The sequence below is a fragment of the Artemia franciscana genome, chromosome 6, assembly GCF_032884065.1.
Source record: "Artemia franciscana chromosome 6, ASM3288406v1, whole genome shotgun sequence".
Classification (NCBI taxonomy): Eukaryota; Metazoa; Arthropoda; class Branchiopoda; order Anostraca; family Artemiidae; genus Artemia; species Artemia franciscana.
Window position 1 is genome coordinate 17,656,396 of NC_088868.1, and position 18,584 is coordinate 17,674,979.

The 18,584-nt window shown below is 35.3% G+C and overlaps 1 protein-coding gene across 3 annotated transcripts in view; it reads right to left on the reverse strand.

The window, feature by feature from the left end:
* Positions 1-18,584, reverse strand: part of LOC136028127 (E3 ubiquitin-protein ligase lubel-like) — a 203,273-nt gene that overhangs the window by 122,090 nt on the left and 62,599 nt on the right. For all 3 annotated transcript variants that reach the window (XR_010617748.1, XM_065705773.1, XM_065705774.1), the window contains exons 8-11: positions 17,401-17,630; positions 11,105-11,799; positions 9,520-10,871; positions 1,258-1,446 (exon numbers count right to left, since the gene is read on the reverse strand). Coding sequence is in view for 2 of the 3 variants with exons in the window: in XM_065705773.1 (XP_065561845.1) it covers positions 1,258-1,446; positions 9,520-10,871; positions 11,105-11,799; positions 17,401-17,630 (2,466 nt within the window). In the remaining variant the exon portion in view is untranslated. The remainder of the gene's footprint in view (positions 1-1,257; positions 1,447-9,519; positions 10,872-11,104; positions 11,800-17,400; positions 17,631-18,584) is intronic.

The window sequence follows — 18,584 nt, forward strand, 5'->3', positions numbered from 1 at the left end:
GGGGACGTGAGAGTTTTGTAGCTCCACTCTTACTTGTAAATCTTTTATACAGTATGATAATGATTTTTTGGTGTTGTTATAGATAATATGGAAAATAAGAAACACATTAATAAAGACACAAATCAGTTTGAATAAAATCCAAGTTGCACTCTAAAATTTGGATGTTAAATCCCTTAAAACCTCTTAAAGCCCCTGATAGCCAATTTATGGTCAGTCCTATTTTTCTTAAGATTGACTCATTACATTACTTTATTTCTGTTTATTTTAGCTTTCAATATCGCTATTTAGATTTCTTTGAAAAACTTGTTTTTGAAAACTTTTTTCTCAAGTTTCATTTTTGCCCTTTACTTCTATTAGAGAGGCTTTGATTTTAGTGCTATTTTTTTCCTTTTTCTTAAATACAAACAATAAACCTGACAATTTTTTTTTATTAGCCTCTGCCATTACAAATAACATTTACAATTCTTACGCAATGTCAGTAAATGCCTTTTTAGCATTGTATAATAGTGAATATATCACGTTGAAATACCATGTTATTATCATTGTGATATAGTTTCACCATAGTGTCATATTTACAGTCCCTTGAACTGTTACTTTTGGTCTCCTTTGCATAGGTTTTTTTTCTTTTCGCGAGGAGGCGCTTAAGTCATGAGAAGCACGAAAACAAGTAGTTTGATTCAGAATTACTGAAAAACGAGAATTATTGTGTAAAGTTGGCTGTCTCTCCAACAGAGATAATACCCATGCTAAAATGTGAGTGTTTTCTCTGTATATACATTGTAAGCTGTAAACTTCCGGTTTAGGATTTTCAATCATAAAATATCGTTTGGTTATCACAGAATTGGTACCTTCAAGCGTTGTAATCCCTTTTGGCCAAAATTGGTGTTTTGGAGCATAATGTTGAAGAAAACGACACATTTTAGCGGCACGAAGGATTTCATCACGTAAAAAGGACCTTCGTTGTTTTATCTACATTCAAATTAGCCCTCTTCTAATATTCTATGGCCACTGATTCAATATGGTCACCCCTATAGAAAAAAAGAAACGCGCCAAGTGAATAATTATTACTTCAAGAGAGACTAAACGGTTTTTCGAAGGAGTGCGAGGCCTTTATATCTCAAAAGGTACTCAAATTCTCCCAGTTTAGTTGGCTCCTTCAACCACCCTTAGCAGCAGATTGCTGCTCTAATATTCCCCATCATTACTGTTAGACGTCTTTCAGTCGTATATATAACTTGTCCAAATCTAAAATCATACCTCATATCCTCGATGATACGTTATAGGATCTACAATATCGAATGCACCTCGCATATTTTCAAAAGATAGCCCTCTGCTCAATCTCAGTGGTTGGGTGGAGGGATGGTCACTTGATCTGATTTCTTCATCCACAAACGAATTTTTCCTCTGTAGTGACAGCACTTCAGGTATATCCAGGTCTTCATATGTCTTTGAAAAATATATAGGGTATTAGACAATAACTAAAGGTAGGTCCTTTGAAAATGCAGTTTTAAAAAAAGGGATAGCCTACTGCCCTCTGAATGCTTATTTTCTTGAAAAAATTTTAAGAATACAATCATTAAAATAACAAAGTTTTTTGCTTCCTCAATAAACCTGGAAAAAAAGCGTACAGAGATTTGTGATCGAAAGATTCATTAGATAGGGAAATTTGACCGACGCTATTTTCTGGAAGACGTCTACATGTTATGTCTTCTTATAGACCTAATTTCAACAATTCTCGTTGGTCAAAAATATTCTTCATTCAGTTGGGGGATTATTGAACTCAAACCAAAGTAGTTGCTTCAGTACACAGGTCAGGCGTCAAGGTATCTGTACCTGGTTACACCGGCTACAAAGCTCTGTGTTCAGAAAACACAAGTATGTGATCTAGTTGACACGATATTACACTTGATGGGTCCTAATAGGACCATTATGATCTAGATCAGTTATGCCTTACAAAAATAAGTCGTGTATATAAATAGAAGAAAACTAGGAACAAATTATTGTTAATGTAGTAACCCGTCCATTTAAAAACCAAAAAAGTAAAATGACAAGAGTGAAATAAATATATCACATGCTAGAAAGTAACCATGGCTGCTCTAACCAAAGAAATGTGCTAAATAAAAAATATCTTAACCCTCAGACCCGAATTAAAAAAGAAGTATCGGAAATGAAATACAAATAATCAGATTTTCCAGCACACCAGGATTACCAAGCTGCTATCCTTATTTTAGACGTCTTTCGGTTCCGAAATTAGAAAATTAATACCCCAAGTTTAAATCCACGAGAGCACTGACCTGGATACTGAAGACCCGATTTTATGGAGATCCTTCACAAATTTAAATTCTAAGACACTTCTTTTCATAAGTCGTTTGACTAACTCTATACTAAACAAACTTTAGAGGACTCCAAATGCTCCAGAAAATGAGTAAACACCAAAGAATCCTGGACATTTTATGCTTTAAATGGAATACAACTACTACAATTACTACTAACAATCACTGCAAAACCAAGCCTCATAAGGCCAACACACCTACATACGCTCCATCTCATCCCTATTTATTCAAAATCCTTTAAAGCAATTGTAGATTACAGAATTTATTAGGACGAGGGAAGAACTACTTTTGCTGAAAAAATACCTTAACATTTGGGGTGGGGGGATTCTTCCATGGGTCTTAGTCATGGATAAATCTTATAAAAGCTTTTAGTAGCTTAAGGTCTATTGAGTGTCTTAGAATTTTCACTCACGGGCATTCTAGATATTGAACTTTAAATTTCTGTTCAACACTGGCTATCTCAGAATTTTTCAACTTTTTGCTCTATTTTGGCCATCATTGATGCTTTGTGGAAAAAATGACGGTAAGCTATATTCTATGGGGGCAAGATTTATTTTTTTCATTAAAAAGGTCACTAGATCTTTTGATTTCAATGGAGTTCAAATGGAGCCCCTCCTAATATTCTTCGGCCATTGGTTAGATGCTATCTTCCATGTTGAAAGAAAAAGAAAAGAAGATACAGTGTTACCTATGATACCTTCTTTAAAGCGGCAGGATAAACCATTTGTTTGTCTTGTGACATGTGAATGTTTTATTTTCCCTTAGAAAAAACACAGTCTTAATAAGCACTAATCAAAGTTTTTCAATTAGTATCAATTGCAATTTCTTGAGTGCTTAAGTATTATACGAGAAATACTCGAGAAGAGAATTTTGGTTAATGCTAATGAAACAAAAATTAATACGATGAAAATATAATACTTTATTTTAAAAAATTTGAAAACTACAACCAAGAATTATGGGAGGGGGGCGCCCAGAACGCATTATATTAAATACGTAACCTAAACTAACCTAACCTAAAAACCCAAAATACCAACTAAAAATTTAACTAAAATATAGCTACTATGCATTTTCCCAGCGAGCCGAAGCGAATTGTCTGGAATTAACACCGTGAAAAGTGGGTAATGTCTCATGTTCACGATCCAAATTCTCGACAGTTTCTGGTTTAATACTTATGTACCCAAATCACTATTTATTGTTTATATTTTCTATTTGGAATATTCAAAAAATAATAAATACTTTAAATATATTATTTCGAGGTCAAAGGGGGCTATATTTTTCTGTTACCTTCCAAGAGTGCTTGACTTTACCAGAGAATAATTTTTTGAGAGTTAATACAAAAAAAGATAAAGAAGACAAACTATTTGAAAGTATCTTGGAAAAACATCGTTTTTCCAAAAGTCAAAAGAACCTGAACTCAATCGACTTCATATAATTTTAATAGACTTAATAATCCTATGGCCAAAAGCAAAATGACTATTAAAAATAAAAACACACTTTCTATAAATAGTCACTTAAGAAAAAAAGATAGTCTATCATAGTATATTGTAGTTACTCTTCTTGTATAAATTAATACCGTCTGCGAAATCGCGAAACATACTCTTTCTGTTAAACTTAATACAACAAAAAGAGAATACATAAAACTTCCAGCTTCGATTAAATCAAACATTATTTTCGAATGAATATTATTTGTCACATAAATGTAACATTTTTGAAATAACTTTAATTATGATTTTAAATTTAATTTAGTTTATATTATTCTCAGTTATGCAGGACTAAAACTCAAGCTGAAACCTGCTAGACAGCGTTCATGACCTTGTCTCTTAAATCGCATTGAGTCTTTAGTTGCATTTCCTATAGCATTTGATTTTAGCTGGGAAGTTACCTATCAAAAGCTACCAACTGTAGATTTTCTCCAGAATATATTCAATAATCGGAATACAAGCTTAGAAAACCTGCGGATTTAACTACTGAATTTGTTCGTGCATGGAATAAGGTTTTAATTTTAGTCATCACCTATTCCGCTTTAAAATATTAAAAAGCTTAAGCCATATACAATATGTAATTGTTGAACACCAGATTCAATGTGTCCATCTGATGTGAGATCACCAGAAACTAGGATAACCCCAACTCTAATTTGGGTTTCTGGTTCATTCACTATTTTGGGACAGCTCCAGTAAGAGTTCCCACAGGTGAAGGCAAAGAAGAATATACTCGCTTCTAGAGGGTCAAAAATACTCATTACGGTATTTGACAATATTCAAACTACGTCAAGTTTGTATAGTTATTTCTATATGAAACCTTAAAAAAAGTATCAAACCTGTCCAGAACAAAAGAACTCTAAGTAAGGAGCGATTCGGCTCAATAGTAACCGAAACACTAAAGAATTTAATTTTGATACCAAGAAATACATCAAAAGAATTAAACTTTTATGTTGATTCCAAATACATAAAGTTCACTCAGGTTAATTATACCCATCAAAAGCTCTGAGCCTAAGAGAATTTGCCCAATTTTCAATCAAGCGATCTTAAAAAATCACACCAAATCACACCACAAGAAGAACACTACTGTAGCCGTTTCAAGCTCCTCTGTACAAAAATGTAGAATTTACACTTTTTGCCAGAAGAAAGATCACAGATGCGTGCTTATTTGTTGTTGTTTTTTTTTGTGTGTGTGTGTTTTCCCTAGAGGTGATCATACCGAACCAACGATCCTAACAGATCAGAATAGGGCTTATTTGACACGGACGAGAAGGACGAAGCTCCAAGTGTATGAAGCTGTAGTTCTTTCTGTTCTCTTCTATGGATGTGAAACATGGTCACTGAAAGTAGTCAAAGGTTAATCTTGAATATATTCAACAATAAATACCTGCACCATATCCTGGGCATCCACCTCTCAGACAGATTATCGAACGCCGGAGTCAGGAGAAGATGTCTCCGATATTGTCAAGCAGAGGATACTGAGATGGTTTGGCTACAAAAGGCGCAAACCATATAATCATATAAGCAAAAGAAGCCTCAAAAGTCTATCTCTATGGGTATGGAAGAAGAGAACAGGAGATCTTGAGAAGACGTGACTAGCGACAGTGACGTTTGATCTGGAGCCAATCAGAGGGTTGATAAAATACCGTCGTAAAGCCTGCCACCCACGAACAAAACCCCTTAAAAGAGAACCCTCGTCATCTACTGGGCATCACGATGAACCTTGATGAGGCTTGAACTTACAACAAATACATGCAAATAAGTTATTTGATTGAAATCAAAAGTTCTAGTCCCCTTTTTATATGACCAAAGGAATGGAGGGCAACTACCTCTCCTCTCACACCGCTATCCTATCATAGACATCTGATCAAAATTTAGTGATTTACCAAAGACAGTCGTTTGATTCGGCATAGTTGAAAGGTAAAATAGCTATGCCTTTAGGACGAAGTTGTTCACAGACAGTATTTGTCGCTAGGAAATACACGTAAATATCTTGGGGGTAAGTTCAAAGGAGGGATTTTCCACAGAGAACATTATCTGTGGGGTAGAAAGCGTCTGGGGAAAATTTTCCAGGAGAAATTTTACGTGGGGGAGGGTATCAAAATTTCTTAGCGCCATTGAAAAAGGTCAGATAAATAAAAATCAGGTTTTTACAACTGAAAGAAAGAGCAACATTAAAATTTAAATCGAACAGAAATTATTCTATGTACAGTGGGGGATGCTCTTCCGCAGCCCTCGCTTTTTACGCTAAAGTTTGACTTTCTGTCACAATTGTTTATGAAAGAATGCTCAAACACAAGCCTCAATGAACTTGAACGGGAAGTATTTTTTAAGAGCTTTAAGACTTTACCGTCGAGACAGACAGGAGAGGAAGGAGCAGTGCACCCCGTATGCTGGATAATTGCTGATCGTTTTAAATTTTAATGTGGCTCTTTATTTTCATCTGACTTATGTTTTTGCAGAAAAACCTGTGGTAACTAGTCAATCGCCTACAACTACTAACAAATCACCACAGTATCAAGCTACCTAAGGCCGACACAGCTACGCATGCCCCTCCTCCATCCCAATCTATTCTAAGCCTCCTCTATACACCCTCCCAGAGAGTTTCAATTCCCCTTAGATCTTTCCTTACATCCTCCCACCACAACCGAGGATGGCCTGTTTTCCGTTTAGCCCAAGACATTTGACCGAAAAGGAAAATATTTGCCGCATTGTCATCTTTCATCCGCAAAACGAGCCCTAGCCATCTGCACATTTCTCTCGTTATAGCCTTCGAAAGCAGGATTGAACCAAACTTCTCATAAAACCTACTGTTTGAAATGAGGTCAGTTAGTAATGGAGTCAGCTGGCACCCAAAACAATCCGTAGGCAATTTCTCCGAAAAACACCTGGCAAATCCTCCTCCGTTTTTCAGAGCACCCGTGCTTCAGAGCCATGTTTGACCACTGTCAACGCTGTAGCTTCCAATATCCTAATTTGGTTCGCAGACTTGTTATCCTATCCTTTCAAATCTTTTTCGAGTGTGAGAAAACACTATTCACCTTGGCTTTAAGATCTTCACTGCACCCATTTTACTAATAATAGTCTTGACTAATATACTTTATAATAGTCTTTACTAATAATACTGCCAAGGCAAGTGAAGTTGTCCATTTTATCTATCGTTTCGTTACTCAGTACCACCTTTTCACCTTCACTTATGCCTTAGCGGCTTATTCTTCTTAGCATTAATTTTCAAACCTGTTCTAGCACCCTGAACTCGCAAAACCTCTAAAAGTGCATTAATAATGCTTACACTTTCATCTAGGATGCTTAAATCATCATAATAATCTAAATACAGGATAATTTTTTCTCCCCATTTGATTTTGTATTCTCCAATTGCCTTGCATGTACTCCTCAGAACAAAATCCATCAAAATGATCGATATAAATGGGGATAGAGCACAACCTTGCTTAACTTCTGATTTAATACAAAACCAATTTCTAATCTCATTTCCTGCCTTATTCGCAGCAACATTATTCTCGTACATAGTAGTAATCCATTTAGTATGTTCGTCTGATACACCATTTAAGGATAATACTTTCGCTATAGATCTTCTATCACATGAATTAAATACTCGCTAATAATCTATAAAACTGAGGAATAAAGATATTTTATGACTCGTGGACTTCTCAATTATTAACCTAAGAGTGAGAATTTTGTAGATGCATCCTCTACCCTCCAAAACCCACAGAGTTCTTCTCTTAAAACCTTCTCTACATTATGTCTAAAAAGTATCATCATGCTAAGTAATTTGCTACCTAGAGAGATCAGACTAATGCCTCTACCATTACCATGCTCACTTTTATCACCTTTCTTATACAGGGTTTCATTTGGGTTTCCCAAGATCACTAGGCACTCCCTCTTTTTTCAAAAATCATATTCAAAATCTTCTTTAGCAGGTTTCTAACGTCATAACCACCACAGTAAAGAAACTCATTTACCATGCAATGAGCACCTAGAGCATTGCTATTTTTAATTCTTTTAGTACTGTCACTATTTTTTTCTCACAAAATAAATCTCCCTCCACATCCAAGGGATCTTTTTCATTTTCCTCAATGTCTTTTCCTGTAACTCTATCCGAGTTTAGCACATTCTCAAAATGTTCTGCCCATCTATCGTTAAGTCTTTCCTTGTCAATAATTGTAGCCCCCTTATATCTTTAACTGGGACAAGTCAAGATTGACTGCTCCCTCTCAATTTTATAACATACCACTACAATATTTTACTATGATGCCACCTAACTGCATCTTCCAGATCCTTGGCAATTTTATCTGTGACCTGCACTTCACACCTCTTAGTTCACATTTTAATGCTTTCTCCACCTCCTTTGTATTTTTCTTATTTTTATATGATCTGTTATTCAGACAATTCTTGCAGAAGCACCTTCTCCTCTCTATTAGACATAAGGCATTTTCACTAATACATCTATCTGTGTACCTAACTTTCTTCTTTAAGACACCATCAGCAACTTCACAAATTATTTTCCTATAATTATTCCAGGTATCTTGGATATTGTCAAATTTTAAAGTCTCCAGTTTAGTATTCAATTGCTCCTGGAAAGTTTCTCTCAATTTATTATCCTGGAAACTAGGATCATAGCTTCCAGTAAGGTAGTCACCATTCCGAAATTTCCGCTTTAAATTAACTATAGTCACTACTAGATGAAGACATTTACTTTTAACGTCAATAACAGCACTCTTATATGCCCTAATATATAATGATCCTGCCAGTTTTTGGTTTGTAACAAGATAATCTTACCTTTCTTACCATCATGGCAATACTATGTTAACCCATGAGCCATTTTATGACCAAATACTGTATTGACTATATCTATGTTTTTATACCTACAAAATTCCAGCAACCTATAGCCATTACTGTTTTCTTTATTTATACAAATTTACGTAGGCTAGGAAAACCAGTCTGGGCTTTAAAATCTCCTAATAAAATCACCATATTTCAAATTTGGACCCTGTCTATTTGTTCTTGTAACTGTAAATAAAATTCTTCTGAGTCACTACTATATCCGTTAGTCGGTACTGCATGGGCATATGCTACTATGACTGATATCCAGCAATTTTTAGTGATAAAACAAGCGATTAATATTTTTATTATTAAAACCTTCTCGACCAAAACAGGATTTAGAAGCTCCCTTATTCATCATGAGCCCTACTTCCGGTCTACATACCCCATTCTTCCTGCCTGAGTAATAAATTTTATATCACCTAATTTCATATTTCCTGCTCCTGGGATATGAGTTTCTGAAGCTCCTAATACATTCAGTTCGAAGCGTCTGAATTCGTCAATCAAAATCTGGATTTTTTATTTGTTTCTAAGCTTCATAGTATTCCAAGCTACAATTTTTATATTCTTTAAATCATTGAAATTAATTTGGCCTCAGGAAAAGCAATGGACCCACAGCCAGAGCAGGATGGAGACCAACACATTTTTTCAAAGCAATACAGAATTGCCTAAACCGGCTTTGAACTGGACAGCAAAAAGTCTCTGGGACCTCCAATTGAATGGAGTTTTAACGCACTACTGGGCCCATCTTGTTCACAACAGGGTTTTGAGCACTTTGTGATACTCATCTATCATCAATGCAATTTTAATAAGCAAAAAAAGAATTAAAAAGGAAGTGCGAAAAAAGAAAAACGAAAATATTTACCTACCTGGGTTGAAATAGATTGTGGTAAAGGAGAAGTTCCTGTCGAAGTCATAACTTTCTTGGGCATAAAAAGGCTTTGGTTCATCTTCACTTTCTCTTTTTCCCAGTAATCTACGTCTTCCGAAGACTTTTGCTCACTTTTTGATACAAATATACTATTGATTCTCTCAGCTTCGTCTTCTTTCTTTTTAATTCCAATTCTAGAATTGTTTATGCCTTCAAAATTTTCTTCAAGACAAATTGTGCTTGTATTACCCAAGCATGAATTATGTTGCTTTTCTGAGGAGTGTCGACGAGGTATATCACTTTTATCATTCTCTTTATCCTGAATATTTGATCCCCTCTTTTCTTCTTGAATAAAATTTCTTAAATTTAAAGACTCTAAAAGATTATTTTCCACCTGAGCGTCATTACTCATTAATTGTTCATTGTTTAAAACCATATCTTCTTGACAATTATCAAATTTTTGGAACAAAATGTTCTGCTGTGTATAAACCCCAGAAACTAGACTGCCAGAAGGATCTGATACTGTAGTATGATTATTATTATCAATATTATTAGCTTGAAGCTCAGATATTTGCATTGATCCTTGCAATGGATCTTGAAGCTCTGGCGACGGAATTCCTACATAATTTACGCGTCCAATACTAAGATCTCCGTCCAAATCAGTTTCACCTTCCGTAAAAATAGGTTTAAATGCCTTACCAGAAACACTATCAGACTTATTGTAGCGCTCCTGCAATATTTCAGGTTTAAAATCCTTATCCACTTCCACCGAATTTTCATCTTTTTTCGTCTGAGTACTGAAATTGACACTATTTTTTAGACCACCTATAAGTTTTTCGTCTACAATTTCACTCGCTAAGACGCTTTGCAAATCTCTTAAAGTATCAGCCGAGGAAATAACATTATCATCATCTTCAGTGTTTGGTTTCTTTTGAGCTGATTGTGCAACAGTCTCATAGTCACCATTAGTCACTTCATGTGGCACAGCAGGTTCAGCAAACTCTGCAAGCTCTTCAGCTTTTAGGTTTTTAAATATTTCCTTCAGTTCTTCACAAGAAGAGTCACTAACAGTTCGTTTCTTCTCTTTTGGTTCTAGACTCTTTTCTAGATATTCCCGAAGAAAAGAAGTATTCCGTCGATCAGGGGTTGATTTCCCAGAAGGGATTAATGCGCTGAAAAAATCTTCATGCTCCAAAAGCGGTTGATCCGAAAATTTTGTATCTTCCCTAGTATCCTTTTGAATGTCACTAATTAATCCTACAACAGGTTCCACTAGACGATGAAGAGGCGGCGAGCGAGTTGCAGTGTTTATCTGGTTCTGAGCATCGTCCGTTGGACTTCGCACAGGACCTACAAATAAAAAAGAATGTCAGTATAAGCACGGATACTACTATTAGATTATTAAAAAGATTATTCTAGGAACCTCGCTCGCCGCGTGTACTGTTTTTCAGGCCAGTAATGGTTATCAACATCTGAGTCAGAGGGATTTGTCATAACCTTTGGAACTTTTTCTATAGTGCTTTTGGCTAATTTATCTTTCAAATTATTACAATCATAATTAATATCAAAATCTTCATATATACCATTAAAATCCTTAGCAGTTGGAGAAGCTCTGGTCGTTGTAACGGTTGGGGTCGCTTTAGACGAGAGTTTGAAGCTCATGTTCGATTGTACTACCGGAATCTCATCCTCCTCTTCAGAAGTACCACTAATTTCAGGTGTAGTAGGCTTACTTATGCCAACACTGCTTGCTCTGCTTCTCATTGTTTCGCGTTCACCAGTACGTCTGAAGCGCCGCCTCTTTTCTTTCTCGTCACTAGGGCGTGACTTACAACATATAGCGCATATGTTGTCCGATGCGTCGTTCATAAAAGTACAATGGCTGCAAGCCCACGTTTCCGTGCTATCTTGAAGCTCACAATGATCTTCCTGGGGACTTTGCAGGATTCTACTCTTAGATCTTGGCTGTGGTGAGTCTGCTCGGCGTTCTTTTTCGTACGAGCGCGAGGTTTTATACCGCTGCTTCTCAGTAGCCACACGTTCAAAGACCTCTTCTTCTTCACTGGTATGACCTTGCCGCCTTTGTCTTGAGCTGATACTACTTTTCTTCGATTTGTAATCATCGGAATCTGAACTTTCTGGGCTGCGCCATTTAGCAGAGCTTGCAGGCCTTCGGTGAGACTTGTGTGAATTCCGAGACCTCTGACTAGTAGCTGGTGATGGAGCCCTTGCATCAACGAGTGGATTTGTCAAAGTCCCATGATGAGGCATTATGTACCTAAAAGAAAGAATAAACATAACAAATAAATGAATTAATTGGTTCATAATAAATCAATTAATTTCAATTTAGGGAAAACATTGAGTAAGTTGCACTAGAATTGGGTCCAAAGGAGCTTAAGACTTAATTAAATAATTGTTTTACTACTTAATTTTTTCAATCTTAAGTGATTTTCTTATTGATTTATATTCTTAAACTAGGGTTAGACAATTCTTCTTCTGGAGGGTTGAATAACCGTTGAAAAATATTTAAAGATCTCATGACCTTAGCCGACATAACCAGAAGGAATATTTCATCCAAAGTAATTATACAAACCTTATTAGGCCGCATATGCAGACACGTGTTTAAAACTTCACACAAAATTGGTGAGTACATGCGGTAAAAACACCATGAATTCCTTGAGGGACGATTAATTTTGGCTTATTGATCTAAAATATGTAGCAAGGATAAATGAAAAAAAGTCATGTTATTTCAAGAGAAAACTAGGGTATAGCCTATAGAATTGTCAGCATTGATGGTAGAAGGAAAGATCTGGTTGCTTTACTTAAAGCAAAAATTAAGAAAGGCTAGCGAGAATGAGAATGATGAGAATTGAGAGGGATAATAGAGAAGTTTAGAATTTACTGATGTAGGAGATGGATGGTATAATGTAAATACAGAAGAGAGGAGTCTCTTGTATGCTAATTTTCAAATTATTAATTATAAGACAAAAAAGGAGGTAAAGAAGAGAAGTTATAAAGTTACTAAAGAAAGAAGTAAGAAGATATGAAGTGGAAGCTATGGGAAGACAGTACAGAAATAAAAATTTTTATTGGTATGTTTTATGCGGATTCGTAACAGTTAAGTTTATTTATGTTTTAATTTTCTTATAAAACAATAAGCCTGAAAACAAACATCGCTTATAAAAAGTGAACCCTCTCTCTTCAACCGCTTGCTCCTTTGTTAAGGTTTAGGCACGACCTGGCTATGTTTGTTTGAATCGATAATACTTTCAAATCAACACTAGTTGTAATCGAACAGTTCGTGGTAACGAACTATAGTAAGGAGCGACCTGGCTCAATAGTAGCCAAACTCTAAAAAATGGGATTACGATACCAATGGTTACACCAAAATAATCAAACTTTATGCTGATTTTAAATATATAAGTTTCATCAAGTTTAGTCTTACCTATCAAAAGTTATGAGCCTGAGAAAATTTGCCTTATTTTAGAAAATAAGGGGGAAACACCCTCTAAAAATCATTGATTCTTGAACAAATCACACCATAAAAAATGAAAGTCATTGAACAAAAACACAACATCATATTCAGCGTAGCAGAGAGCCCTACTATAAAAATTTCAACCTCCTATCTACACAAATGTGGAATATTGTATTTTTTTTGCCAGAAGACAGATCACGGATGCGTGTTTATTTTTTTTTTTTTCGTTTTTTTTTTTTAGGGGTGATCATATCGACCTAGTGGTCCTAGAACTATTGTTTTAAAAAGTAGAGTTGTGAGAAAGAGTTAAACTTTAGCGTAAAGAGCTAGGCGTTGAGGAGGGGACAATCCCTTTCATATACGGAATAAATCTGTTCTTTCTAAGTTTTAATGTCGCTCCTTACTTTCAGTTGGAAAAACCTGTTTTTACTTAATTTATCATAAAGAGCAGATGGTTGAGGAAAGCGGAAGACCCTCATACAATATAATAATTTCTGCTCATTTGTGTTTTAATGTTTCTCTTTACATTAATTTGAAAGAAACTTGTTTTTAAACATAATTTTTCTTATTTTTAATATAATAATCCTTTAAAGTCCTATCAAATACTCTTGTAATTACTCAATTTTTTTCGAAATTGTTCCCTCAATTACTGATAAGATTATACAAACTTGACTATAATACTAATTAACTATTCCTTTTTATGAAAATCTGTCGTTAGCTATAGTATTAATTCTCTATTATTCTCACAACTTCTTTAATGCTACCTTCAAAAGCATGTTTTTATCGTATTTCAGCCATTTTCATGAAAATGACTACTTTGAGATTATCAAGCGACGTTATGTTTGGCAGCAGTAGACCAAAGGACGAAAAATGGTGCTCCAATGGTTGTGCTTCTATCACTTATGGAAGTTGAAAATCCCTATGCAACTCCCAATTTCCCCTCGAATGAGAGCCATTAGGAAATTTCGTGACCACCTGTTCAATAGCGTCACCCCAGGGGAAAAACAAACTAAGAATAAAAAAAAAATAAAAAAACAGCCACAAGTGACACAAAAAACGAAAAATTCTGCATTATCGTAGTTAGGGGTTTAAAATTACGTTAAGTTGTTTTTGCAATTCTAATTAGATGATTACCTGATTCCTCCTCCCCTCCACCCGTCTCAACACTAACAGCACCATTTATTGATTACCATTCCTGTAATAATTGCATTTGCTATTAATTTCTTTAGTTTTATATAGAAGCTTGTTTTTGCAAAAATGACAATTTAATTTTCATCTTGTAATTAAATAGGTGAAGTAAGAGTGATTTTTGGAGTTAAGATAAATTAAAATACCAAGGACAGTGATGATGAAATTTCATTGTTTAAAGTGGTTAACTGAACTTGAGTTGAACTGGTTAAATAAAAAAAAGGCCACTTTTTTTAATTATGCACTTTTGAAAAAACCCACTTTTTATGCTTTTTTTTTTAAATGCACTTTTTGGTAGTAGAGGGCGCAAACTTTAAACACTAGAAACGTGGTGTATAAATAACCTAAAAATCATGGTATCTAAGAACTCAAGAATACTTAGCTTTCCTTTGTAGGTGTATTTAAAACTCGACTTAACTTGTTATTAATTGTTGTGGTTTGAATCAAGAAAAGCACTGACAAACTGAATTAATGGGTTGTTCTGCTTATTCAACGCAGAAGACACCGACGAAAGTATAATACTGCCCTAAATATTTCCAAATTTTAAGTCACCCAAAATTTTTTTTCGAAAATGTTGATTTTTTCGAATAAATAGAACTAAGATGCGTTCAAGGAGTAAAAGTGTCCTTGTTTTCTGTGTTTTAAATACTTATATTCAAAAGTACTTTATATCCTTGGTCCTTTAAGTACTTTATAAAATAGAACAAAATAAAATGTTCCTTAAGAAAAAGAAACAATTTCATAACAGGCATAAATTTGATTCTGTTTAAAGAAAATCAACAAAAGACTTTTCAAAAATGGCAGGTTTAAATTACGTACTTATTCAAACACTAACTGTTACAACAGATCTAAAGATAAAAACACTCTTTTGATAAAATGATGGAATATGCTGTGGCAATTTCCAAGGGTGTCCACAGACTAAAAGTCAGTACGTTTTCAATCCCATTGAAGATTAAAATATATGTAAATTTTCTACCCGTATATTTGAAACCCCTCTCCTCTTTCACTCCGTGGCTTATAAGGAATATATTATCAAACTTTAATTGCATATAGTTAAGAATTAACGAAAATTTTGACTGAATAGTTAAGTTTTGCTTAAAAATTAAGTTATATTCCAACATTTTAGTTCTTAAATAGGGAGGATTAAAATCCCAAGAGATGATTGAAGAGAGATATGCCTTTAGCTACCAATGCAAACAGCAGAGAGATCAAGTGAGAAAGCGCATCAAGCGAAGCATAAGAAAGAACATAACCCATCACTAGGAAGAAATCACTTACAAACTAGAAAATGCAGCGCAAAACCACGACTCTAGACGCACATATCAAATTCTTAATGAAGCTACTATTTATCATAGATAAACATGACTATACCACAACCTATTGGGCCCAAAAAGCGCACCGATAGAATATGCGCATTAGCCAAACTTTAGCCAAAGTTGGGGTTATGAGCCCCAAGGTAAATGCACTTGTAGAAGCGGAAAACGCGTCACTTATATAAATTATAAACACGTCTCCGCCAGACCTTGACAAAATCATTAACGCCATCTGAAAACTCAGGCGACATAAGTCTCATGTGAAGGGTGGCATTTCGCCTGAGATTTCCAAAGCTTCCTCCTACCTGATTTCGAAATGCCATCAATCACAAAAATATGGAAAACCAAGAATTTACCAAAGGAAAGAAAAATTTCACTCATCTTCCCCATTTCCAAAAAAAATGGAAAGTCAGAGCGTGTTGATTATTGAAGTATATCTCTCATTGATATCGCAGCCAAATTATTTGCCGCCAAACCACTGTAGAGATTCCAAACAGTGAGATACAGGCAAACACAGGAAAACAAGCTCGGATTCTTATCCTTCAGAGAGTAATCAGTACAGATTTTCGCCCTCTGCTTGATTATGCAACAATGAAAAACGTACATTTTCTTCCTCCTCACCATATTCATGAGCTACATTGCCAATTTTGATTCCGTTGAACGAAAAAACTTGCGGAAGATCCTCGTTGAAGATGACATGCTACAATAGTTCGTCAACACCTTGAATTTAAATTACGAAGGGTATGCATCCCGAGTTAGAGCCAATGCGGAACCGTTACTCATCAATGTGGAACGGGATGTGTATACTCTCACCGGTCCTCTGCTATTTGATCCTCAACCACACTCTTCAGGAATTTAAAAATGAAGGTGAAATTTGTAGTAACATTAACTTAACAGATGTTGACTACGTAAACGACGTAAACCTTCTCACACCGGACCCAAACTCAGCTCATCAAAATTCTTGGCGAAGCGGCAATTTCTCAGTCAGTATCAGCCTACGGATAAATACGAAGAAAATAAAAATAATTTATTTGAATTTCACAGCAGACTTCCAGCTCAGCCTTAGTGGTCTCCCGATTGATAAGGATACAGTTTCGTCTATCTAACATCCTAGGTGGATGCAAAGGAGGATATGATCAAGATTCCAACAGAAGTTATCTAGTAATCAAGCGGGGTTTTCGCAAGGATTTTTGGTTCCGTCGAGAGACTAGTTTATGGACAAAAATAACCATACAAAAATCAACAGTGAGGGCGGTTCTACTCTATGGTGTTCAATAGTGAACCATCAAAGTTGCTCAGGTGCACTCTCTAGATATTTTTCACCATCGTTGCCTATGTCAGTTTTAGGGAAGCTCAGTATAAGACCTGCCATCATGGGAGACTCTTATTCCAAGTTTTTTTTATGCCTGGTGAGGTGAGACTGAAAGTATAAGTACGAGTAAGAGACTTAAAAAATCAACTTCACAAATATTCACACAATTAACTCAAAGTAAAACTCCAATATAACACAAAGAGAAATTCATTTAGATACAATGTTTCCGGAATTTTTTTTTTAAGCAAAGAGTGATATTAAAACCTACAAAAAACAGAAATTACGACGAATGAACACATGATACTTAAAAAGTACAAAAATCAAATGAATACCCAATCAAACTTAAAACTAACCGATATTACTTTGAATAATAAAATCTAAGACAAACAGAATTGCAATGACTAATTGAGTTAAGCTCAGAAAAAAACAAAAACTGCCACAGATAAGATTGAACTACCAATGCCCCATCAAATCCACTAAACTCTAGAGGATCATTTACTCTTTGTTCAGTATGTTTCTTCCAACTGTGGAAAGTAAGCCCATACAAGTAAGTGATTAAATCTGAAAATTTGAATAATATGAAAAATTTACCCCGGATGAATTGGATACATCATATGGGATGGGTGGTGCCAAGAGCCAGGCATCATCATCTCTGGACCAGGTCTACCAGGCATGCTGAGGGTTGATGGTGTACGTCTCATTCCCATATCCCATGGATACTGCATTGGATAGCCCACTGAAGGATGGTGACCATGATGATCCCAGCCACCATTCCAGCCATGATTGCACGAAGAGCAATTAACATGCGCCATTGACTGCGCCTAAAATTATGAATCTAATCATAGAAAAAAGATGGTTCTTGTAAAACCACTTCATCATTTAGTTGTGAATCAATAATATCAGCTTTAGGTTTGTAATCAGGATGCTCAGAAACCGTTAAATACAGACCTTGGTGAAAATCAAACAATTTCTTTGGAAAATGTGCTTAGTGGATTTTGATTCTGGGTAGCCTTACTTGGATCACAATGATTTTTAACGTTTAATCATTTTAAACCACCCCTTAACTGATATGCAGATAGTTGGAAGTTGAAAAAGATGCAAAATTTCAATTGTTATGGAATTTGGGTGAGGGTCGGATGTGATAAGGGCCAAAAAACTTTAATTCGGCCGTCCTATGATACCGATTGGAAATCTTTTTACTACTGGTTTCAAAAACGTTTAAAATGCTCATCTTTCTATTAAAATGTATCTACCAGGGCTCTGTTTTAAATAGGCTATTTGCATAATAGGACCCTTGCCCTTGAGCTGTGCCGATCGTGTTTCCCTTGCAGTTACATACATTTTCAGAACTTTCTTTTATTTTAATTTAGAGGGTTGTATTTCTTTTCTACAACCTTACGTTCTAACATGAAGAAAAATAAGAGACACTCAGTGGGCATATATCATCCTATCCATGTAAAATGTGCTTTTTCTTGTTTTCAAGTGACAGTTAACATTTCGTTCTGGATATTCAATGATTGAGATTTTAGTAACGTGCTCTTATATTTCGACTTGACGTCATGCTTGAGGGGTTTCAGCTTCTGCTTTGGGATTTTGTATCCTTAGTGTTCAAATAAAAACCGGCCATGTCTATACAATCTTCCAGTATTGTACTAACACTGGAGAAACAGAGAAGACTCATCACTGCTACAAGCGTTAAAAGACACTTTCTGTGATTTTCACGGCAGGGGGATGTAAGCCTCCAATTTGATTCCATGATTCCAACGGTGATTCCA